Source organism: Rhincodon typus, chromosome 9 (genome assembly GCF_021869965.1).
Source record: "Rhincodon typus isolate 14 chromosome 9, sRhiTyp1.1, whole genome shotgun sequence".
Taxonomy (NCBI): domain Eukaryota; kingdom Metazoa; phylum Chordata; class Chondrichthyes; order Orectolobiformes; family Rhincodontidae; genus Rhincodon; species Rhincodon typus.
The window spans coordinates 76,559,170-76,585,599 of NC_063340.1; the positions used below are offsets into that span (position 1 = coordinate 76,559,170).

At 43.3% G+C, this 26,430-nt stretch overlaps 1 protein-coding gene across 1 annotated transcript in view; it reads left to right on the forward strand.

The window, feature by feature from the left end:
* Positions 1-26,430, forward strand: part of ltbp1 (latent transforming growth factor beta binding protein 1) — a 294,397-nt gene that overhangs the window by 169,891 nt on the left and 98,076 nt on the right. The window contains exons 10-12 of the mRNA XM_048601362.1: positions 3,567-3,731; positions 12,800-13,042; positions 24,534-24,556. Coding sequence (XP_048457319.1) covers positions 3,567-3,731; positions 12,800-13,042; positions 24,534-24,556 — 431 coding nt within the window. The remainder of the gene's footprint in view (positions 1-3,566; positions 3,732-12,799; positions 13,043-24,533; positions 24,557-26,430) is intronic.

Genomic DNA, 26,430 nt, shown 5'->3' on the forward strand with positions numbered 1-26,430 from the left:
AAAGAAGGGAACTTGTATGAAGATGCAGAGGATATGGGAAGAATTTTAAATGAATTCTTCATCTCCATATTCACAAACGAAAGGGATGATGTGGATATAGTAATCCGAGAAGAGTAATGTGAAATATTGGACAAAATAATCATACTGTGAGAGGAAGCATTCAAGGAGTTTGAATCCTTGAAAGTGGATAAGTTACCAGGGCTGGATGGATTATTCCCGCGGATGTTGAAGGCGGTCTGGGAGGAAATAACAGATGCTCTGAGGATTATTTTCCAATCTTCACCAGACACAGGTGAGGTGCCGGAGGACTGGAGGAATGTAAATGTGGTTCCGTTGTTTAAAAAGGGTAGAAAGGAAATGCCAAACTATTATAGGCCAATTAGCTTTACTTCAGTGGTGGGTAAATTGTTAAAATCAATGCTGAGAGATTGGATAAACTGTCACTTAGAAAGGCATGGGACTTGTCAAAGATAGTCAGGATGGCTTTGTTAAGGGAAGGTCATGCCTTACAAATGTAATTGAATTTTTTGAGGAAGTGACAAGGAGGATCAATGAGGGCAGTGCAATGGATGCTGTCTACATGGATTTTAGTAAGGCATTTGACAAGGTCTCACATGGCAGACAGGTCAAAAAAGTAAAATCCCATGGGATACAGGGTAATGTGTCAAATTGGATCCAAAGTTGGCTTACTAACAGGAAACAAAGGGTAAGGGTTGACAGCTGCCCTCATGAATGGAAAACTGTTTCAAGCGGTATTCTGCAGAGCTCGGTGTTGGGACCCTGGCTGTTTTATACATTAACGATTTGGATTTGAACCTGTGGGGGGTGGGGGGGGAGCGGGAGTTTTATATCTGATAAGTGTGAGGTGATGCATTTCAGGAGGTCAAACTCTTTAAAGGGAACACACAATAAACAGGAGTATACTGAGAGGGATGGATGAAGAGAGAGGTCGTGACATGCAAGTGCACAGGTCCCTAAAGGTAGCAGTACGGGTAGGTCAGGTTGTAAAGAAGACATATGGAATGCTCTCCTTCATTGGCAGTTATAAAATACACAAGTAGGGATATAATGATGAACTGTATGAGAAACTGGCAAGGCCACAACTGGAGCGTTTTCTGTAGTTCTAGTCATCACGTTACAGGAAGGATGTAATTGCTCTGGAGAAAGTGCAGAGATGATTGACTAGAATGTTGACAGAGCTGGAGAATTCTAGCTATGAGGAGAGATTGGAGAGGTTGGGGTTGTTTTCTTTGGAGCAGAACAGGCTGAAGTGTGACATGATTGAAGTATACAAAATTGTGAGGGGCAGAGATAGAATAGGCAGGAGAATCTTGTTTCCCTTGGCCGACAGTTCAAAATCCAGGGGTCATGGATTCAAGCTAATTGTCAGAAGGATTAGAGGGGACGTGACGAAGATCTTTTTTAAGCAGAGGGTGGTGGGCATCTGGAATTTGCTGCCTGAGTTAGTGTTGGCTAGACCCTTTTAAAAAGTACCTGAATCTGCACCTTAAGTACTGTAAGCTGCAGGGCTATGGGTGGCGTGCAGGAAGATGGGATTAGAAAGGGCACCTAGGTGTCTTTGGGTTGGTATGGACAGGATGGGCCAAATGACCCCCCTTCTGTGCTGTATCATTTCTATGGTTCTATTTAGCATGTTTAAGGGTTCTTTTGCAATATAGGCAAAAACACATAGTGGCGATAGGCAGGAAACCAAGTTTGTTAAAAAGAAATCCTGCTGTTTGAGATTATCATTCAGGTTTTAATAGGGTATTCCTCACTGGCAGAATAAACTTGGCCTCTCCTTGTACCATACTGTGCTTCTTCCTTACAAGTTTTGGGGCACTATTACAGCTCTCTGCCAAGAGAAAGTGACTGAAAGCATTGTATACTGTAACTTTAAAATGTCATGTAAACTGGTTTAATTGCAGGTCAACTACTTTTTTCTTCTATTGCCGTCAAAATATGTCATGTCATTAATGTTCATGGACACCGTGTAAAACCTAACACAGCTGGGTTTAGTTTATGGTTGTGAATTCATTCTCAAATGCTGTTGTGAATGTAAAATGGAGAAAGCATAAATTCAAACCGAATTCCACATTTTACCAATGTATATCTGTATAAAATTTCACACTGGGTAAGCAGCTGTGAAAGAAAGTTATCATCAAAGACAGCATGTTAAGTGGTAACAATTGTATTTTCCTAGGCATTATTTGAACGTACTGTCAACCTGACACCAATGTAGTTGTTGCAGATGCTTCATAAAACTTCCTGGCACCAGTTTTGTAGATGGCTACAGAACTGGGCCTTCTCTGTTGACCGTTTGCATTCACCACTTCTCCATAAAGTTCTGCAAACAGACAACCCAAATTTAAGACTCTTGGGGAGGGGTTAAGCCGTGGCGTTGACTGTGGCATCGCAGCAATGGTACTGGAATGAATGCTGCTGTTACACTGGAACCAGCTGTAGATGCCAGTTCTGCTTTGGCCTATTTCCCTCTGTTGGTTACCATTGATGCAGGGAAATGAAGCAACACCTTGAGTGCCTGCATCTCATTGGCTGCTCAGACCATTTGTGCTGCCAAAGCTCCCTTGACCCATCGTGGTGGAGGGAGCCTATTTGAACTCTGCAGGAGTGTTTGGCTGCACAAGTCAGTTGCAGAGGCTACTTCACCACTCCCAGTTTTGGATGTTTGCAAAATGAGGCTTTTTTTGTAATTTTGTTTTTGGCTCTGTAGGTCTGATTCAGCCCATTTCAGTACTTAATTATCCCCCTTTTTTAAGGATACCATGGGAATGGGATGTGCAAAAGGTCAAAGTGGAGCTTTTCCTTTGGCTAAGCTTGGTACCCTTTTGAGAATGCTGAATGACTTCAATTGTATTTGGTAGGACTAAACTGCACATACTGTCCCATGTTAGCTAGGCACCACACAGGCCTGTTTGTCAAGAAAGAATGACAATTTAACAGAAGATAAACATTCTGCACATGTAGTTTGTCTAATACAGTTATAACTAACCAAACTCCGATTGGAATGAGGAAGAAAATTGCCTCAATTGCCTGCCAAAGGGAATGATTTGGTTTGTCTGCCAGCATGCCAAAGTCATTTCAATGAAGTGACCTTGGAGGTAGTTGTATTTTTTTTTTAAACGTTTTTGTTTTGTTTCGAGCGTAATGGAAATTGTCTGCCATTCCTGAATGCTAAAGCTACTGCTGTACTAACACAGGTGCATGTAACAAGGTACTCACAACCTGCCCATTATTGCTTGGAGCATGTTGCTTTTCATAAGGTTTAACACTTCATGTATTTGTCAGATGGTTGCCAATGTAAAACCTGTATCCTTCATGTCCTGGGGCTTTAATCTGGTACAAAGGATGCTCCAAATGTGTCTATGTTGGCGCACATATGTATATACACATAGTCACGCCTTAATGTATGTTGATTTTTTTTAAGCTTTGTTCGCTGTTCTGTCCTTGTCAGCTGGTGATGGAATTTCTGCAGGTTTTTTTTTCTCTCTCTTAGATCATTTCTGGCAACCTCCCTTCCTTTTTTGTTTCTCTCTCTGCTGCAGCTGAAAATCTTTTAATTGAAGAGAAAGGGCCCTGCTACCGGTTTGTCAGTGCAGGAAAGCAGTGCATGCACCCTCTGTCTGTGCAGCTCAGCAAGCAGATGTGCTGTTGCAGCGTTGGCAAGGCCTGGGGCACAAACTGCGAGAAATGTCCCATTCTGGGAACAGGTAAGGGCAGCAGAAACCAGCGGATAACTTTTCTGTTTTGCTTCACAGATACTGCTCTTTTGTCTTTCTTTGCTGGCTGCTTTTTACCGTTATGCTTGTTGTATTCTGTGGCACACAAGAGTAGGATTTTTATTGCTAGACCATAGTTGCTACACAAATTAAGAATGGCAGATGCTGATATACCCCGTCCTTGTTTCTTTTGCCCCATCTCCCTTTAAATTGCACTTGAAACGCTGATCAAAACAGAAATGTTTGAGCTCATTTGTATAAAAAGTACATTTCTCTCCCCAAAATGCACATTTTATTTGTTACGTGCAGTTACACTGTCATCTCAAAAGCACATCCGATCAGCTTGCCTTCTTTCAAAGATCCTGTTAGATGACTAACTTTTGCTGGTTTGGAACTGACTAATTCAGAATGGCGTTAACGGTCATTGTGGTGATGTTAGTTTTTTTTATGCCTTGCTTAAAAAGAGTGTTGTGACTCACACGGTGGAATGTGTCAAAATATCTGTTGGTTGTGCACACACCGTTGAGGGATCAATGGAGCTGACTGATCTGGGATTATTCCTTTAAAGTAATAATGGAGCCCAACCCCTTTCCATATTACTGAATTCCCAGTTGGGAGACGCTCCAGTGAGTAGGGTTTCTGGCTGCTGAGTGCAGTCATGAACGTTCTGGGATAGGTAATCCACAGACTCCCTTTTGAAAGATTACTCCCATACATCCATGCCAAACAGAAAGCACTAGGAGAATAACATCGTTCCTGCTCATCTCTGCACGTTTTTGTCATTTGAAGCCGTTTTGGCCATTGTTATTTCACCTGTCATCTTTAGACTGAGTGGGTCCAATCAGATTTGAACATGCTTGGAGATCACAGCCCAGCTAGTGATCAGACTGAGTGTCTGATTGCCTGATTGAGCAGTTCCCCATCCAGTTCAGCTCTCACCGAAAACGTCGATGAATCGTGACCAGATTCTGGGGAGAAGTGAAAAGGAGGCACATCAAGTCAAGAACATACACCCATGCCCAGCCCGAGCCCCAGCCCCACCACCACTCCACATTGTCCCCATCTTTATCTGTGATTATGTTTAATCACAAACAGCTCTCAGGTTATATGGGGCAGCACAGTCGCTCAGTGGTTAGAACTGCTGTCTCGCAGCACCAGGGACCCGGGTTCAGTTCCATCCTCGGGCAACCATTTGTGTGGAGTTTGCACATTCTCCCCGTGTCTGCGTGGGTTTCCTCTGGGTGATCTGGTTTCCTCCCAAAGATGTGCAGGTTAAGTGGATTACCCGTAGTGTCTAAGGATGTGTAGGCTAGATGGGTTAGCCAGGGGTACAGGGATGGGGGTGGGGGGTTGATCTAGGTGGGACCCTCTTTGAAGGGTTGGTGTGGACTCAATGGGCCGAATGGCCTGCTTCCACAGTGTGGGGATTTTATGGTTTTGGCAATGTGTATTCATGGGAAACACCCTACTATTTTGTTCTCATACTTGATTAATAACAAAGTCTTTTACATCTTTCTGTTTCTTTGCAGTGTCACATCCTGCCACAAACTGCATATTTTGTCAGCAGTTTTTTCTTTAAACTTAAGCTGATGGCGAAATTGTGTTGGGATTCCGTGCTGTTGATAATGAGAACTAGTATTACTAATATTGACATCTAGGAGAAAAGGTTGTGTAGGGTACGTGTGTGCCTTGCTTCTTATTTGTCTCCTTCTCAGTTGGCTGGTTGTAATGATTTAGTGCCAGGGCTTAGGGGAGTAAATGACCCGTGTCTAATGAGCTGTCTGACATAGTGGATCTTGGCTGCCATACTTTGTTCATATTTCCTAGACCCCTTGCAGCTCTCAGTAGATCACAGCTCCAATTAAACCTGCAGAACCTTGGTCTGTGTTGCATGCTTAGTGGGTAACTGTTGACCTGAGAAAGGGTGTTGTGGTTAATGATATCGATGATATGGATTCTGGTGCATTCCACCTGGAGAGTGGAAGACGTGGACACTGAAATGGTCTGAAGTTCTGTTGTGGCGTGGCAGCAGGAACGCCATTGCTGGCCCCTCAAGGCCACAGTGCAGTGTAGCATGGTAATATTCATAAAATGTACAGCCGGAGGGCATCCGGTCCATCACGTCCATGCAGGATCTTTGCAACAAAAACAAAGTTGCTGGAAAAGCTCAGCAGGTCTGGCAGCATCTGTGAAAAAAAAAGTCAGAGTTAACGTTTCAGGTCCGGTGACCCTTCCTCAGAATCTTTGCAAGATCAATGTAGATAATCCCTGTCCTTTCCCCACAACCCTTGAATTTTTATTTTCTCTTCTGCTGCTTTAATTGAACACTGGAGTGTATTGGACATTTGTAAGGCTCCTTGGTATTGATGGGAAAAGTATCCAAACTCGCAGCGAAAATGCTGAGCATCATTATTTGCAGGCAGTGGTACACACACACTCCCTTGAAATGTCGCTGGAGCTGGAGCCTGCTGCTTCGACTCAGGTCTCGTGTTTTAATCTCAGTAAACACCTCGCCACCCCTTCCCGGCTAGGAGGCAGGCAGAGTGGGAATCCTGGGATAGGAGGGAACCGCAGCTTCGGAGCAGGGACAGTTGGGATGAATAGAAAGAATGGCTCTCATAGCCTTCACCCCTTCATTACCCCTCTGTCAGTCCCCATGCTCAGCCCAATGATCTACAGCCCAGCAGCAAAGGTAGAAGTCTGCCATTTTTCAGAGAGGAGAGGAATCACTCACATTTGAAATAAATACATGTATTCGTCTTAACTGTTACTACGCCACAATTTCTCGTGAATTCTGTAAAAGTAAGACATACTTATTCAGTTTCCACATACAACCTGAATGAATTGCAACTGGTTTGTGTGAGGTGACAAATATTGTGAAGGTGAATGTGCTCCATGTTTTTTTTGGTTTATAATCATGACAGCCAACTCTAAAACTGCCCTTCTTGTGATCCAGTGTGTTTTCTAGCCTTTCCCAAACCCACCATGAAGCCTTTTTCTACTTCCATTGTGCTGGCTTCTCCTTCAAGAATATTAATGGACTTCGAGCAGCTCAGGCTGAGAGTTGGCAAAGTGCACCAGTGCCCACCCAAAGTGAGGTGGAGGTGACTGGTGTCTGAGGCGAGTGTCACCGACAAATTGGAAATCAATTTATTATTAATCATTCTACTGAACCAACCTGGGCTTGCCATGATGGGCTTTGGCTGCCTTTCACTCCACCCTACTGATAGCGAAGGTTCTCAGAAGCTGGCATGACATTCCCTATGGATACAACCTTGTGTGCTGTTACCAAGGCAAAGAACAAAGACCAGCACAGGATGAAGCAATGGAGAATTGGAAAGCTCTGATAGAGATAACAGCCACCATTTATTATTCCTGCACCAATGGAATAATGCAGGGAGCACAAACTTTGCTGAAGGGTTGTGTGTGACAAGTGCACACTTAACCAAAGAAGCAGCTTTGTCATTTATTGCATGATTCATTCATCAGCTTCCCTCTCTCTGGCTACAATGGTAGCCATTGGACACAACCTTTTACAGCAGGTGACCATTTCCTGCTGCTAAAAGGGATCTCTGTCATGTCTGCCAGGTCACTGATGCTACTTCAAAGGAGAATGGGACAAATCATCTCTTTTGGCAATTCCACAAGGCGGCTATGGTACAACTTATTTTACTGGGGTTTTCCCAGCTTCCTGGTTGCCAGTGGTATTTTCGTGCAGTTTCCCACAGGACATTGCCACCATCCTCAGACCGAATGCCTCAACTGGAATGATGTCAAGCCCCTTGATTTGCAGACTCTGCGATAGAACATGCAGAGCAGCCCGCACTCAATACCAGACACACTGGAAGTAACCATGGTGCATTCATAAGTCCATTACTGAATGCTCCCGGCTTCTGATGGTCAAAATGATCATATCAAATGATATAATCATATCATATGCTTCCAGCTAGCCCACGTCCTGCCAATAACATCCTGGTTGTGTGCATGGTTATGAAACATTGGTATTCACACGATTGCCAATCAAGGAGTGCTATCAGGGCCTGACTGAAATTTGAGAGATGTAGCACCATATTTTTCTTTCTTTTCCAAATCTTTGTTTTGATTTTTTTTCCCCCTCTTGAAGGTGAGAAAAAGAGAACAAGGTTTCAATGATTTACCCAGTGCCAGCTTGCTTTGCTCTGGGGCAGAGATGGGACAACCAATCTCCGAGTGAAATCTCATTCACCAACAAACACTACAGAGTAAACCTTTCTCATTGGCCACTGAGCTGCCCACTTTGTATCAGATTGTCAATACTTGTTGAGTAATGAGTTGGTTTTGGACTATGGCAAAATGCCACTAGGAAGTGAGACAACACCTTTTGCACATCTTCCACTTAGGTCTATAAGACCCAATGATGTAGAACAAAAGGAGTGCCATTCAGTGAGATCATGGCCGATCTGGTAATCCTCAACCCTACTTTCCCACCCTTTTCCCTATAACCTTTGAATTCTTGCTGATTAAAAATCTATCTCAGCCTTGAATATACTTAATAACCCATAATTGACAGCCCTCTGTGGTAAAGAATTCCACAGAACCACTTTCCTCCAGAGAGAAGGAATTCTTCCTCATCTCTGTCTTAAACGTGTGACCTTACTGTGAGATTATGCCCTCTACTCCTAGACTGTCTCACAAGAGGGAACAAACTTTCAGCATCTACCCCTTCAAGTACCCTATGAATCATGTATGTTTCAGTATTCTAATCCCATTCTTCTAAACCCCAATGAGTGTAATTCCAACCTAAGAAAATATCTCCATACTCCAGACTGCCTCCATTGCCGACATATTTTACCTTAGAGGAGGGAACCAAAGCTATTCACAGTATTCCATGTTTTAACAAGACTTCCCTTTTTTTTAACCCACCATTCCGTTTGACATAAAGGCCAACCTTCCATCTGTCTTCTCCATTATCTGCTCAATTTGGCTGCTAACTTTCTGAAACCTTTCCAGATATAAATAATAATCAACTCTTCTATTCTTCCTGCTAAAGTACAAAACCTTACATTTTCCCACATTATATTGCATTTACTTAAGTTGTTGCTCACTCACTGAACTTGTCGACACCTCCCGTAGAGTCCTTGCCTTCCCACCTATTTTTGTGTCATCCATGTCATTTTGTGTCATCATTTAACAGGCAAAAGATGGAGTGGTTCTCCCCCATCAGTGGATTCAGAGCCAGGCGAGAATTTGCAACCTCGCTTCACTGTTCAGCCCCTTGCCCCTGTTGACTTCTAACTAATTTTTTAAAATACAGATTTGCTCCCCGTTCAAATGATTTCTTTTGTCTTGATGAATGATATTATAACGTACTACATTTTCAGCATCACGTCACATTAAGACGAACGGCTCCAGCAAACTGTACAATGTGCAGATCGTAATCCCACGTTGTGCAAGTTCAGTCATCAGTGCACATGAATACCAACCTCACTTGAACATGACCTGCCTTGATAGCACAAAGTGTTGGACAATCATGTCGCAAAACATTCTGGACTTGTGCTATAGCACATTAAGGCTCAAGAAAATTTGTACACGTAACTGCACAAAATTACGAGTAATTTTTTAAATTTGGGTCGCTTTAAAACAAATGTTTTTATGCTTGTGCCCTGTAGCAGGGCTTGGCACAATGCACTCTCACAGAAAACATCTACTAAGTGCTGTTGAGTAAATAAGTGGGCTACTAGAATGGTAATAACTCCATCGACTTATCAAAACTGATGAGATTTCTGAATAAACTTAATTCATCTCTTGAGATTTTGATTTGTTCCTCTCTTACTGAGGGCTATCTATAATCCCTCTGAAAGGTGAATTGGGCTGGGCTTTGCCCCTCTCTGAGGCCTCTGTAGTTCTATGGGTGTGATGTCGGGGACTAAGTTGGAAACAGCGCTGGTGGACCCATATCAGGCCCTGGACTCCAGACCTTACTTCCACATGGCCCTGTGGAGAACATGTGACGTTTGCCTGATTCTTGTGTATTTCTGAATCAAGCTGCTTGACCCCGCTGCCCCTTCCCTCGCCTGCCAAATTCAACAGGCAGGTGACAGGACTTCAGAGTTACAGCTGGGAAGCAGAATGTTGTTGGATTAGTCAACGTGAAGACATACTCACATCTTGTTTCGTTCAGGACATCAAAGGCCGTTTCATCCTGAGTATTAAAATAGGGATGAAACAGCGCTGCAAGATAAAACAGTGCGTGGAAACTTAGTGGTGCCCTGTGAAGGCATTTATCGAGGGATTATTAAAGGGGAACAGTGGCATAATGGTTATGTTACTGAACTATGCTGAGATGTGCGTTCACATTCCACCAGAGCAGCTGGGCAAGCTAAACTTAAATAATATCAAGATTGAATACCAGGGAACCACAGCTTTGTTGTAAAAGCCTGTCTAGTTCGCTAACTTCAGGAAGGAACCTGCTGCCTTTGCCAGGTCTTCCCTACATGTGACTCCAGATCCTCAGCAATGTGGTTGACTCTTAGCCATCCCAGTTCTCAAGGAGAAGTTCAGGTTTGAGTGAGAAATGTTGGCGTTGCTGACAAATCCCAAATCTTGAGATTCAGCAAAAATAATCTCGAATGCAAGGAATAATTCAAGCCACATTGCTATCAGAGAAGAGTATAATGAACAGGAAGGCAATGGACATCATGTTGAACTGTTCATGTTCTCTTGTTTGCAATGGACAGTTAACATCTGGGTTTTATGTGCAAGGGTATGGGGGAAAGGCAGGAAATTGGCAGTGGGTAACGATGCTTAGCTGAAGAGCCACTGCAAACATGAGAGGCCGAATGGCCTGCTTATGTGCCAAACCACTTCTGTGATTTGGTGAAGCATCCCATTGGAATTGCGAGGCGATGGTGAATTCCCTCAGGACTTCCATATTTCTGGTGAGGTAACACTGCTTATCCAGGTAACCAGGCCTTTAGACAAACATCCACTGAACTTACCTTGGCAAAGGAGCTGGCGAGAGACAGCAATGAAATTCACCCCCCCTCCCAACTCCTGGTCGTCCCATACCAAGAAAATTTTACTAAGTGCAGCAATACTACATTCTTCCCACAAAAGCTACTTGAGATATGTAACTCCATCTCCCAAAACATTGTTGAGGCAGTGAATCAAGTGGAAATATGAAGACTGAAGTTGATGGATTTTCGTTAGGTATAAATCTGAAAGGTTGTTGAACCAAATCAGATAAGATATAGGTCAGCTGTGATTTAATCGAATGACAGGATAAGCTTGAGAATGCTGAATGGCCTCCTCCTTTTCCTTGGTTCAAAGTGACATTTGCTGTCTATTGTTCAAACTGACACAATGCTTTCTTTTAAATCCACTTTTATATTAAAAACTCAAATAATCTATCTACTCAATCGTCAATGGCATACCATGGGGAGCGCAGGTGAGAAGGATACCTTTCCTCATCCTGAGAGGCTTCCTGATACAAACCCAATCCCACACCATCATTCAGTCCATTCAAGCCTTCTTCACTGCTGCTTGACCAGTGCACACATTGGGTACGACTTGGAGTTTTGGAGAATTGAATGTGGGGTCCTGACCCCACACCTTGTTAGGAGCAGTCACCCCGACACCAAAACGGAAATTGCTGGAGAAACTCAGCTGGACTGGCACTGTTGATGCAGAGAAAGCAGACTTAATGTTTCAGGTCCAGTGCCCCTTCTTCAAGACAGAAACAATTTTGACTGGATTGAGCAACTCGTGCCTAGAGGCTACACTGCCCATTTACAGGGTGGAAGCTGGAAGTCCAATAAAAGGGCTTCAAGGTGCAGGGGGCAGTAGCCAATGGGCTGATGGAGTGGTAATGTCACTGGGCCACTAATCTACAACCCCAGGCTAATATTCTGGGGACATGGGTTTGAATCCCACCGGGGCGGATGCTGAAGATAAAAATGAACCTACTAGAACCATGTAGTCATGATCATAAAAACACAACTAGTTCATGAATGCCCTTTCAAGGAGGAAACGAGCTGTCCTTATCTGATCCAACCTACATGTGACTCTAGATCCACGGCATCCATTGTGCTCCCAATGCACTGTGTGAATGCTGTCTAAAGGCTGGACCAGTTGGTCTTCATCAGCTTTTAATGCTTGAACAAGTTGCCCATTGCTTGGGGTCATGTAGCTATACCAATTCAGTTCCTGTCAAAGTAGCCAAAGAGTAGGATGGAGCCTGTAAACAGGCTACGCTGGGTAATCGTAAAAACTGCTCACTTTGCTCATCTCCATCTTCCACACCCACATCTGGGCCAAAACCTCTCCTACTGTCTCTCTTTCAGTCCTGCTGCGTTATGAAGACTGTCCCAGCAGTTTGGCAGACGCTGGCCAGAACAAACCACCTCTTATTGGAATGAACACATACATCAACTGTCACACATTTGTTAAGTCTGTCTCTCAATGTGTCAGAGGCTGGTGGGTTATAGTTCACTCAGGAAGTCTGAGTTGCTTTGGAAACAGGCATGTTGCAGTCTGGAGCTATGGACAGCGTTGGTAGGGGCTCCAAAATTCTTTCCTTCAGATACTGACCATGAATATGTCATACTCATTCTGCCTGCCATTAGCTTAGATGGGAAGGATTTGAAGGTTTACATTCAATGACCAGTTTGATCACATTATGAACTTACCTTCTTGCACCACTAAGCCCTGACTTGAAACCATGGCTTCTAGCTCCAAGGTAGGGATGAAACCCATTGCGCCTCAAGAACACCAGTCTCTCTACGATGGAACGATTCAATCATTGTCCAATAAATCTTGATTAACTGAACCAAGTAGTTGAAGCAACTTGAGGAGACCTCAAACTTTACTTTTGTGCCACCTTTTACTTTGCTACATGTAAATCATGTCTTCATTTTTTGAGACGTTTGAAAATTTTGCAATGAAAATTCCAAATATATCGACGATTTTTGAAAACACTCTTTAAAAACGTGTAAATGTTCAGTCAGCATTGCAAATACAGCGGTGTGTGAGATGGGGTAATTTAAATGATGCTACGTTGTATTTTGTGTTGTCCAAAACAGCTGCCTTCAAGCAAATCTGCCCCGGTGGAATGGGCTACCATGTTAGTCAAACCTTCAAGAAGGTTACTATCAAGCCTGGGTCTGAGAGTAAATTGCAGAAGCTTCCTGACTCTACCATGAGTCATCCTGAGATTAAACACTCTGATCCGATACCTACTCCAGCCAAGGTACCACCAGAACAACAGCCCTTAGAAGCTTTCCCATCAACTGAGACTCAACAACCAGCGGTGTTAATACCAGAAGGTAAGGAGGTTCTCAGTTTAGAAGCGAGCCATGGGTGTTTTGATCAGCATTTGTGAGATATTCAGTGGAACCTATAACGTAGGTAGAAAAAGACACTTTCTTCTCTAGCTCAGGAACCCGGGAACCATGGGACATAGCCGAAACATTAAAGCCAGCCCTTTTAGGAGAGGACTAAGGCAAATTGTAAAACAGGGTGGTGGAAGTTTGGAATGTTGCTGCAAATAGCAGTTGATTCTGGGTCAGTTAATGATTTTAAATCCGAGATTTATTTTTGTTAATCAAAGGTATTCAGCTAAGATGCAGGCAAGTTATCATCCTTCAAGTGTAATTTCCTTTGTCAGTGTTAATGTACTCCTCTAAGATTGTTTTGTCTGCTCTTTGATAGTTCTAGGTAAATGGACACACATGCACAATATCTCCAGGGTGTAACTTGACTTGCAAGTTTATCAGGAAACAATGAACTATGTTCATGTTCCAGGGTGGAAACTCATTTTCTATAACCTGTCTCTTATCAGATCCTGCATTAAATGTTTCCCCTGTTTGGTTTGTCTGTTGATTTGCAGGTAATTATTTTACTGAGGAACAGCTGCTGTGACGCATGGAGAGGGAACTTATGAATAGAATTGGTAGGATATCTCCAGCTGATTTTATCTACATCTGCATGATGTAGTGACTCAATACCCTATACCCAACCATTGGCCTCACTGCCCCCATCTTCTTGATCTTTAACCTGCTTGTGCACTCCATCCTGACAGAATCATAGTGCCCCTACAGTGTGGAAAGTGGCACTGCATCAACCATCTAGAGAAAATTGAAATAAAGTGCGAGTAGTTTAGTTCCCTACATGTAACGTTTTGGCCTTTATACTCCCTCCTGCCCTGTTAGTGTCTAATGAGCATCTTTTAGAACTTCTGACTTGTGCTTGTCCTGAGTGTTTTCTTGGAGGGAGAGTTATTGGAAGCGTTGTTCTTTGAGTCCAAGTTAAATTCAAGGGTGAAGTAACCCCAGAGAGTTCAGTATCCCATCACCAAGTCAACCTTTATTTACACGTGGAGAGTTGTTGACGATGATCCAATTCCCTCAGAGTGAGCTCTCAGAGGGAACAGAGCCTCTGACACTCCTGTTTATAAATGTCAGCCAGGGCTCCCTGATTGGACCAGGTTGACAGCACTAATCAGGGAACTCATATTCTGTGAAGTCTATCTCGCTGACCTCATTACAATCACAACAAAGGGGGTTCAGGATATCTTTGTGCCAAGATACTACTTCCTGTCTGACAAATTCTAAACTGTTTGAGGGTGTTGAGAAGTAGATTCCCTACCTTCTCTGTTCAAGTGCCCAGTAGCTGGCTGCCCAGTCCATGGGATTAGCTTTGCGACCTCTTTGCAATTTCCAAGCCTGCTCCAGTGACATTCCAAACACAACATCTGGGAGCTGTCAGGTTAGGTTTTTTTTCTCCCATCTTCTGGTTTGGAGGCCAGCCAGTAATGTTTTAGGTATTGGTCATACCACAGGCAATTGCTTTTCCCTACAATCACTGAGTGCCCAGTAATATTTGCCCTTGCAATCAGTTCCAGGACATTCTGTGTGGATGTTTGCCAGGAATCTCTCAGCACACCATCCACAAAGATTCTCGAAAGTCAGCCTGTTTTAAATTTGGGAGGTGCATTCCTGGCCGGGAGCTTATCCTCCAGCATCACCACAGAACTACAAAATGATTCCAGTAATTTTCTACTTGCGTGTACATTTCTGGAGTTAATTATTTTAATTATAAATGGGGTCAGTTAGCTCAGTTGGTTGGACGGCTGATTTGCAATGCAGAGTGATGCCAACAGCATGGGGTTCAGTTCCTACACTGGCTGAAGTTTCCATGAAGGTCCTGCCTTCTCAATCTCTCCCCTTGATGGAGGATTGTTTTTGTGATTTGGAAGCCTGTGACCATGGGTGTACCACAGGGATCAGTGCTGGGACCCTTGCAGTTTGTTGTGTACCTTAGTGACCTGGATGTGAATGGAGAAGGGAAAATTAGTAAGTTTGCAGGTGACACAAAAATTGCTGGTGTTGTTTATGGTGAGGAGGATGGTCTCAGGCTGCACTCTGATATTAATCAGCTGGTAAACTGGACAGAGCAATGGCAGATGGAATTTAATCCCGATAAGTGCAAGGTGATTTTTTTGGGAGGTTTAATTAGGAAAGGATTTACACAATGAATGGTTGGTCCCTGGTAAATATTGAGTACCAAAGGAATCTCGACATACAAGCCCATAGATCTCTGAAGCACAGGATGGTGATGAAGGCATACCTTCATTTGCTGGAGCATTGAATGTAGGAGCAAGGAAGTCTTTGTAGAGCATTGGCAAGGCAGCAGATGAAATAGTGTATGCAGTCCAGGTTACCACACTGGATCACACTGGAGGGAGTGCAGAGGAGATTCACCAGGATAGTGAGTGGGATGTAAAGTCTCAGTTATGAGGAGAGACTGGATAGGCTGGGTTTGTTTTCCCAGGAGCAGAGAAGGCCAAGGGAGGATCTGATTGAGTGTACAAAATTATCAACGGCGTGGACAGGGTACATCATGAGAATCTTTTCTGCAGGGCAGACATGTTTAAGACCAGAGGGCATAAGTTTAAGGTGAGGAGTAAGTGGTTTAGAGGAGATCTGAGGAAAATATTTTTCACCCAGAGGGCGGTAGAAATATGGAATGTGCTGCCTGAGAGGGTGCTGGAGGCAGGTACTCTCACAACATTTAAGAAACATTGGTCAAGTAATTAAAATGCCCAGGTATAGTAGGCTATGGACCAAATGTAGGTAAATAAGATTAATGTAGTTTGGTGTTTATTGGCCAACATTGACACGATGGGCCGAAGGGCCTGTTTCTATGCTGTGCAACTCGATGATGTAATTGAACCAGGTGGACTTTTCAGTGGCTATATGGTCAATATTTTCCCAATCAACCTGTTCAGAGATGTTACAAAATACTTCTGGAGTAGGTGATACTTGAACCCAGACCACCTCGCTCAGAGGTAGGGACATTACCACTACACCATAAGAACCCTCCAACAGCTTCATACTACCATTACTGAGACTAGCGATGTAGTCCAGACTTATTAATTGAATTTAATTTGCATCAGCTGCAATGTTGGGAATTGAACCACTGTTCCCATATGCCGTAGCCAGGATCATTAGATTAGCAGTTAAGCGACATTACCGGAACACTACCATCTCCCCAAAGCCTCTGAAATATGGTTAAATACTAATATGTGGAATAACTACAGGTTCAATGCAGCCTTGAGTCCATGCTTTACAATATTATTGCCTGAATACTCAACACATTTGTTTCAAATTTTGCTCTCTACTGTTTCAACAAAGGCCATCGACTTTCATTATATCAATTCTTACAAAATCCCAGACAGAGGAATTTTTATGAGGCCTTACGGTGACATCACACTCGTAATTGCCAAGATTTTTATCACTAGAAGGTAATTTTTTTAATATAATTTTGGCATTTCAATGGGATTGAGCCCAAAGATACCATCATTCCTGGAAACATTCCCTGGGTAGTCCATTAGAAAAATCTTAGCTTTATTTTGATTGAAACATTCTGTGCGTGAACATGCATCTTTTTGCTTAATTAACGTGTTGACACATTCTATGTAACCTCTGCCATTGCTGACTGATAGCATCAACCTAACTTTGGAACCTCTTCCAGATAATATCACATCGTGCCTTCTCCATTCTTCTATTTTGGATTCTTTTACTTTTACACTTGGCCATCACTCCCTCTCTGACCCAGTCCAATGTACTGATGGGGTTAGAATTCCACACAGCCTAGTTGCAAAGTTTCTCAAAGTCTACCTCTAGCCATAACTCTGCTTACCTTTTCTTCTTTACTCATCCTTATATCCATTGACCCTTAAAGAAGTGTCCAAAGACATCTACTACACTGAAGTTACTATTTTTAATTCAATATAATGATAGATGAACATCTGTTTTGAATGCAGAAGCTTTAATGCTTTGAAATCGTGAAAGGGAAACATTCTAAATCTGGAACATATTTTATAGAAAGCTGTTGTATTTTCTTTTTGGTGAAATCAGAAATTCTGTATATGTTGTTATGATAAGGTATGGAGGGGACATTCAGCTCCCTTCTTGGTCAGCCTCAACAAATATTTTTAATTTTTTTTAGCATGTCCATATTTCACACTCTATTTAAGGATGTAGTTAACTTGATGAAATTGAAGGATCCAATTATACAAGATTTCTTTAAATGAAAGAAAGAACAACTTTATTATCTACTAACTCCAAACCTGAGAAAAAAAGTACTAAAAATGTGACATTAAATATACCCACAAACACAGGTAATAAATTTAAATGGGAGAACATCTGGTACAGGCAGGAAGAATAAAGGCAACACAATCTAAAAGTCTTTAGACTCCCTGAGCTGTTAGAATTTTTGAGACCACATTGTTTAATTGCTAACTTGTATCCTCAGTAATGATGAAGTTTGGTAGATATCTTCGGCTGATTCCCCAGGTGCTTTTCCATCAGGTATTGTCTTCTGAGATGTTGAGGAGTAGCGAAGGAGAGAGGCTTTCAGTTATCGCGGTTACCAATCCATATTTATTTCTCTCTGCTCTTCTGCTTAAAAACAGCTGTTGAAATATAGTTCAGTCTGTATTTCTGAGTTTAGCTTCATTGATTTTCCAAATTGTATAATTTGCCAGCAAACCTTTCATATTCAATGTGGTATTATCATATAAGGGTGAATAAAGCAGGAGATATAGATCTGAGCTTCTTGAAACCTGATTCAGTTGTTTGATTTCAATGTCTTTAGAGAATCAACCCGTACAGACATGTTCATTTATTTTGTTTTGCTCTGCTGAACTTGCCTCGGTCTATGGTCAGGTGATCACGGCAGCCATTTTAATTCAATACTTGTGCTTTTTGAAGAAACATTTTAGTCCATGTGTCTCAGGTATAACAGTCAGATGATGGTCATTAAAATTTGATAATCTGTATTTACCACTATATTAGCATTGTGGCATAAAATGATGAAAGTTTGATGTTTTATGTGGCCTCACTTGCATGAATGTTATCTCAAAGCAAAAGTTCTGGGTCCCTTTTGCCAAACCTTCTGTAGCTCTGCTTTTACTGAAAGTGTTAAATGTTTGAAAGTACTCAAAACAGGCTTATGCTGTAAAATGGTGTGTGGACTCTTATGTCTTTATGTTTCCATCAATCGACTGTAAACTTAAACGTTGCATGACATTTACCTTCTTGTCTGTTTTCTAGTTTGGAAAATGCTGCTGCCATTTTGGCACAATATTTTTTAAAGAAAGCTGCAAAACCTAACAAACAGCCAGACTGCACAATGGAAATAAGCCCCCCAGTAAAGTATTAACTGAAGATAAGAATTTCAACAGGGTCAAATATTTTAATGTTTTGGTTGATCCAATGAACAGCTGTTGGGAAGACAATTCTTGGATGGGACTGGCATACAAATCATTAACACAGCAGCAATGTTTAACAACATGCAAATATTTTGGGGGCATATCTGGGTGCATTTGCCTTTCCTTTTTAATATGTGGCTGCTTTGCAAAAGCAAAATCAATCTGCCCTGTTTTTAATTTTGTCCCTAATTTAGTTCTATCCCTTTTTTCCGGTCCCAACAGAGACTCGGGGACCGCTTTGCAGAACACTTACGCTCGGTTCGCAACAAACAACTGCACCTCCCAGTCGCGAACCATTTCAACTCCCCCTCCCATTCCTCAGACGACATGTCCATCCTGGGCCTCCTGCAGTGCCACAACGATGCCACCCGAAGGTTGCAGGAACAGCAACTCATATTCCGCTTGGGAACCCTGCAGCCCAATGGTATCAATGTGGATTTCACAAGTTTCAAAATCTCCCCTCCCCCCACCGCATCCCAAAACCAGTCCAACTCGTCCCTGCCTCCCTAACCTGTTCTTCCTCCCACCTATCCCCTCCTCCCACCCCAAGCCGCACCTCCATCTCCTACCGACCAACCTCATCCCGCCCCCTTGACCTGTCCGTCCTCCCTGGACTGACCTATCCCCTTCCTAACTCCCTACCTACACTCACCTTTCCTGGCCCCATCCCCGCCTCTTCGACCTGTTTGTTTCCTCTCCACCTATCCTCTCTATCCCTCTTCTATCCGCCTCCCACTCTCTCCCTATTTATTTCAAAACCCCCTTCCCCTCCCCCTTTTCTGATGAAGGGTCTAGGCCCGAAACGTCAGCCTCTCTGCTCCTATGATGCTGCTTGGCCTGCTGTGTTCATCCAGCCCTGCACCTTGTTGTCTCGGATTCTCCAGCATCTGCAGTTCCTACTAACTATGAATAGTTAGATGTTCACACCTGTCCCCCTGTATTTTGTACTAGCAACATTTCTCCATCTCTAATCTTAGACCACGAGGGAATCTAGTGAAGGAATGTGATATCCTGCCCAGCAGCTGATCAGTTGGGGCATCTTACTTTTGAAGAATAAAGAGTCAGGGTGGCACAGTGGTTCAGTGGTTAGCACTGCAGCCTCACAGCACCAGGGACCCAGGTTCAATTCAGCCTCAGACTACTGTCTGAGTGGTGTTTGCACATTCTCCCTGTGTCTGCATGGGTTTCCTCCCACAATCCAAAGGCTAGGTGGATTGGCTATGCTAAATGCCTGTAGTGTTCAGGGGTGTGTAGATTAGGTGGGTTATAGGGGGATGAGTCTGGGTGGGATGCTCTGAGGGTCAGTGTGGACCCGTTGGGCCAAAGGGCCTGTTTCCACACTGTAAGGATTCTATGATCTCTAAAGTTACAATTTTAACATCAGTCATGTTGCAAACCTGTGGTTCAGAGAGATTCTGCAAGTGCGAGCAGTGGCAATTTTGGTTAAGGTGTCTTTAAGTTTAGTGCTTCCCAATCTACTTATTTTGCTTTCTTCTCAGTTCCCTGATATCACTGAGTGGTGATAGCAACAGCTATTGGTGCCACTCTGTAGGTACAAATTGGTGAAATGGTGGGGCATATCTTACATATTTATTTGCGTAACTAATGTTGTGTTGTCAAAGGCAGACTTGCATTTGTATAGCACCCTTTATAGCCTCACAGTGTCCCAATTCTCCTCATGGCTAGTGAACTTTTTTTTTGAAGTTGAGTCACGATTGTAGTAAGGTAGGAGGCGTTGCAGCCGATTTGTGCACAGTAAGCTCTCACAAACATATTGTTAAAATGATCAAATGATCTGTTTTTTAGTGATGTTGGTTGAGAGATAAATATGAAGGAGATTACCTGGGGAGCTCCCCTGCTCATCATCACATTAAGGTTGTGGAATATTTGAAATCTGCACAAAGAATGTGAACATTGCAAATATGAATTTTCAATAGACAGTTGCTAAAGTATCATACAGGGCCATACGATAAATGCACGGTGTCCCAGCAAATGAAATATTACACTTTGATTGGGAATTTGTGTAAAGGATGGAAAAAAAAAGATGCCTTTTTAAGACCGAAGACATTTATACAGTCGTCTAACGCCAGGGTAAACATTAGGACAAACATTATGTACTGTAGTGGTCACCATACTTACAGAAGGATGTTAACATGTTGGAATCTGTTCAGAGAACATTTTGCTAAACTAATCCCTAGGATAAGCAGATTGCCTTATGAGGAAAGGCTAGACAAGCTCAGCCTGTATCCTCTAGGGTTTAGAAGAGTGGGATGTGACTTAATTGAAGCATATAAGATCCTGAGGAGATTTGACTGGTTGGATGTTGAAAAGATAGTTCCTCCTGTGGGAGAACCAGAACTAGGGGTCAAAGTTTAAAAAATAATGGGTTTAAGTTTAAAACAGAAATGAGGAAGCATTCTTCTGTCTGAGGGTTGTGAATGTTTGGAATTACTTTCCTCAAGAGGCAGTGGATGAAACGTCTTTAAATATTTTTAAGGCAGCGTGAGATAGATTCTTGATTACCAGAGGGATGAAAGATTGTGGAGGATATATATGAATGTACAATTGAGGTTACAACTAGATCAGCCGTGATCTAATGGAATGATGGGACAGGCTCAAAGGGCTGAGTGGCCTGCTCTCGTTCCTTGTTTGTATGGGATTGTCAGTCTTCTGTTTCTGTTTTGATTGCATGTTGGTATCGTAGAGTAACATGTTTTCCACCAACCTTTTATGAAACTTGGCTAACAATGTGATAATGACCAAGTTACTTGTTTCTGTGTGGTGCAGATCGAGGGACAAATAATGTCCAGAATACTGAGGAGAACTCCCGTGCTCTTCTTTGAATTAATGCCATGAGAGCTTTATGTCTGTCTGAGCAGGCAGGTGGAACCTCATCTTATCCAAATGACTGCACCTCCAACAGTGCAGCACTCCCTCAGTGCAGCAGTGGACTTGACTTTTGTGCTCAACTCTTAAACTGGGACAGAAACCTACAACTTTTTGCTTCAAAGAGCCTCCACTGTTACTCCACCTGTTTCAATGATTTGGATTTAGATATAATGGTCACAGTATCAAATTTGCAAAGACGGTGAGGACAGGGAGTGTGGTTAATTGTGAGTGTGACTCAGTGACTTCAGACAGAAAGACAAACTGAGGTGAGTTACTGACAAAAGCAGAAGGATATCAGATGCGGTTGAGTGGAGAGAAATGTCAGCTGGTGTATTTTGTGCGTAACAGCGGAGGAAATTGATGCAAAATCGTGAAAGTTTAAAAGCAGCGACACAGGGATTTGTATATCCAAATTCTAAAAGTGAGAAGTAAAACTGTGAAATAGTGTTCAAGGATCTAATAAATAAGAGTAGAGCAAACAAAATAAAAGCCATAATGTTAAACCTGTGAAATGAAAGAAAAGATATGTTTGGGAACATTAGGACAGTTAACTCAAACAGATATAGTTGTGAATGAAAGTTACACATTTGGTAGAAAACAAATAAAGTAGGAGATAACAATAAAGTGAGAATTTTGTTCACCATGATGGAGCTAGATTTTTTGACCAAAAACAGAAGTTGCTGGAAAAGCTCAGCAGGTCTGGCAGCATCTGTGAAGGAAAAAATAGCGTTAACGTTTCGGGTCCGGTGACCCTTCCTCAGATCTTTTGATGTTGCGTCAAACCAGTGTTATCTGCAAGGCAACAGCATTGCTGGCTATACTGAAATTATTGAAATCTTGAATCATATTGTATTATAAAGAGACTAGATGCATAGAGGGAGACTTCGTTAGTGTCATGTTGAACGATTGCATGAAAGAAGAAATCTGACAAAGGGAGAGCAGGATAAACCTCCTATAATCCAAATACCTCCCATTGTCCAAAGCAAAACTGAAAAGGAAATCGGCAGTTTGCTGGGTGTTACAGAATCCACCACAGCAGTGCAGCGAATCAACGTCTTTGATTAATCAGTGTCAGAGTCCCAACTATGGAGTGGAATTGGTATTCAATGTCAAAGCTGAGGTTTGAAACAGTCTAGAGATATTGAGAGAGCAGAATCACACTCATGGGAGTAGAAGGAGATCCCTGTACAGAAAGAAAAAGAAAGCAGGCAGGTTGTTCTCTTCACTATTTCTTATCAAAAGTTTTATTTTTATTAAACATGTTCTAGTGTTAAGGACAAATATTTTTTACCTGTTGCTTGCTCTGTAATTATTGATCAGGTGTATTGGTTGTGATTACAGTAAAAACAAATATGGAACATAACTAGACAACACAGTATGGAGCTGGAGGAGCACAGCAGGCCAGGCAGCATCAGAGGAGCAGGAAAGTTGATGTTTTGGGTTGGGACCCTTCTTCAGAAATAGGGAGCGGGAATGGAGCTCTGAAATAAATAGAGAGAGGAGGGGTGGGTCTAGGGAAGGTAGGTGGGATGATGATAGGTAGATACAGATAGGGAGTGGTTGAGATTGGTCAGTGGTTTGGGTGCGACGGATAGGTGGGAGAGAAGATGGGCAGGTTGTGTCAGGTCAAGGAGGTAGGGATGAGAGGGAGGGTTGGACATGGGATGAGGCCGGGGGTGGGGAGATTTTAAAGCTGGTGAATTCCATGTTTAGGCCATCGGGCTGTAGGCTCCCGAGGCGGAAAATGAGGTGTTGCTCTTCCAGTTTGTGGGTTGTGTCATTGTGGCACTGGAGGAGGCCCAGGATGAGCGTGTCACCCAGGGAGTGGGAGGGGGAGTTAAAATGGTTGGCGACCGGAAGGTGTTGTTGTTTGTTATGTACAGAGTGCAGATGCTGTGCGAAATGGTCGCTGAGCCTCCGCTTGGTCTCACCGATGTAAAGGAGGCCACATCGGGAGCAGTGGATACAGTAGACCAAGTTTACAGATGTGCAGGTGAACCCCTGTCTGATATGGAAGGTTTGCTTTAGGCCTTGGATGGAGGTGAGGTCAGGTCAAGGAGGTAGGGATGAGAGGGAGGGACATGGGATGAGGCCGGGGGTGGGGAGATTTTAAAGCTGGTGAATTCCATGTTTAGGCCATCGGGCTGTAGGAGGTGTAGGGGCAGGTGTAGCACTTCCTGTGGTTGCAGGGAAAGGTGCCGGGGGTGGTGGGGTTGGTGGGGAGTGTGGAGCGGACGAGGGAGTCGCAGAGTGAGCGGTCCCTCCGGAAGGCAGATAGGGGTGGGGAGGGAAATATATCTTTGGTTGTGGGGTCAGATTGCAGGTGATGGAAGTGGCGGAGAATGATGTGCTGGATGTGGAAGTTGGTGGGATGGTATGTGAGGGCAAGGGGGATTTTGTCTTCATTTTTGTTGGGGGGACGGGTTTGAGGGCAAAAGTGCAAGAAATGCAAGAGATGTGGTTGAGGGCATTTTTGATCATCGGCATGGGGTTAAGTTGCCTCTTTGACCTGACACAACCTGTCCATCTTCTCTCCCAGCTACCTGCCCCACCCATCCCACTGACCAATCCCCACCACTCCCTACCTGCACTCACTTTTCACCATCCCACCTACTTCCCCAGCCCCACCCCTCCTCCCTATTTATTTCCCTACTCCCTTCCCCCTCCCACATTTCTGAAGAAGAGTCCCGACCCAAAACGTCAGCTTTCCTGCTCCTCTGATATTGCCTGGCCTGCTGTGTTCCTCCAGCTCCACACTGTGTTATCTCTGACTCCAGCATCTGGAGATCTTACTATACTCTTGTCGAACATAACTAGTTAAATTTTAGGCAGTGTTTTAATTTAGTCATGTACCATTTTGTGTTTTGATGTATGGGATTTTTTTTAAGTTGGGAAGGAGTGTATTATCTTACAAGATGAGCAGTTTTGCTATCTTGCCCACTCTGCTGCTCTCTCAAGTGGGGAGGTGTAAATTCTGTTTGCTTTTTAAAATCTTTTATTAGTCTAAAGTTCTCCAAAATCATGCATCGATCTGAAGTATACCACTTAATTTTCTATCATTTGAATTGAAATGCTGCCTTTGTACATGTATCAACGTGAGAAATCTCTACAATATTCCCGAATTAATCACTTTTTCAAACTCTTCATTCCAGTGGCCACCAGCACACCTGAACAGGTAGGCTATGTGACTTTAATGCGATGATTGTAATTACAGGTTGTTCAATATGAATGCTTCAGTTTTGTAACTGCATCAGCTACACAGAGTTACGCTTGAAAATCTGTCCAACCCATTCTAGAGATATGGTGCCAATTGAATCCAAGGCAATAAGACTCCCACACACACTGAGGCTTATAGCCATCCCACAGTGAGAGGTCTAATGAGTGTGTGGCTGAGGGTTTTGTGAGCAGGCATCCCTCTGAGTGCATTCCCTGTGGAGACTGAAGCAGCAAATTTTCATGGAGGTTTGCTTTTATTTTCACACAAATACAACCGTTGACCATCCGATATTCTCAGAGGGACCTGGATGGAATTCTGCCTGTCAGACGTTTAAACATCCCAGGTATGTTCTGAGCATCTGCACAGGTCAAAACATACGTCAGATCCCAACATCTAGGCACTCGTTGCTTCTGCCACTGGAAAAATCTGACCAATGGTAATTGATTTTCCTGAACCAGTCAGACATAACAAGCTGTAAACTTCTGATGTAACACAGTGTGAAGCTGGAGGAGCACAGCAGGCCAGGCAGCATCAGAGGAGCGGGAAAGTTGATGTTTCGGGTCGGGACCCTTCGTCAGAAATGTCAACTTTCCTGCTCCTCTAATGCTGCCTGGCCTGCTGCGTTCCTCCAGCTCCACACTGTGTTATCTCTGACTCCAGCATCTGCAGTTCTTGCTATCTCTGAGCGAGTTATAAACTTCTGATGTAAGTTTAATAATAACCTCCATAACTCAAAGAAAAACAACTGTCGCTGTTAGTTTAGTTAGTAAATGCTGATAAGTGTTTGAATGGCACTCTGGTTTGTTCTTGAATCCCATGGGTTATGATCATTTGTTGCTATCCTGGTGGTCTCCAATTCCATTTAATGAAAGCACTGTGGCATACCTTGAACCAGACGACTGAATACTCTTCAGTGCTGGGGTGTTAATTTGATTAATTCTAGATTGCAGAATGGAAATGTCCAAACCAAACTTCAGTACCAACCCTGCAAGTCATGTTTGTGCACTCTACAGTTTAGGAAATCCTCACCCCCTCCAGAAAGAGAGTAGAGAGGCAGAATAGGGGAGAGAGAGATATGAATGAAGGAGGGGATAAAGGGTGTGGTGAAGGAGAGATAGAGGGACTCATGAAGGGAGGAGAGAGCTCAAAGTACAGGAAGAAGAGGGCCCAAAGTGGGGAGGAAAAGGGAAGAAGGAGAGAAAGACATGAGGGAAGGAAAAGCAAGAGACAGAAAAGAAGAAGAAATCAAAATTAGAAAGGGGCAGCAGGGTGGCTCAGTGGTTAGCACTGCTGCCGCACAGTGCCAGGGACCTGGATTCGATTCCACCCTCGGGCGACTGTCTGTGTGGAGTTTGCACATTCCCCCCATGTCTGCGTGAGTTTCCTCCGGGTGCTCCGGTTTCCTCCCACAATCCAAAAATGTGCAGGTTAGGGTGGATTGGCCATGCTAAATTGCCCGTAGTTTTCAGGGATGTGTAGATTAGGGGGAATGGGTCTGAGTGGGATTCTCTTGAGTGTCAGTTTGGACTTGTTGGGGCGAAGGGCCTGTTTCCATACTGTAGGGATTCTATGAGGAAATGGAAAGTGTGGCAGGAAGGAAGGAAGACAGAAGAAGATGAGGATAACAAGGCAACTGTTCTGGAAGAGAAGGGATATTTGGATGAAGAGGGAAGCAAAAGTGCAATGTAGGATTGAGAGCAGTGAAGTAGGGCGAGGGTTAGACAACTCTGAAGGGAGGAAAAAGAGAAGGAGAGCAGGACAAAAGCAAAGGAGTTGTGAATGTCACAATCTGAGGAATCCAAAAAATAAAATAAACAGACTGGGACATACAA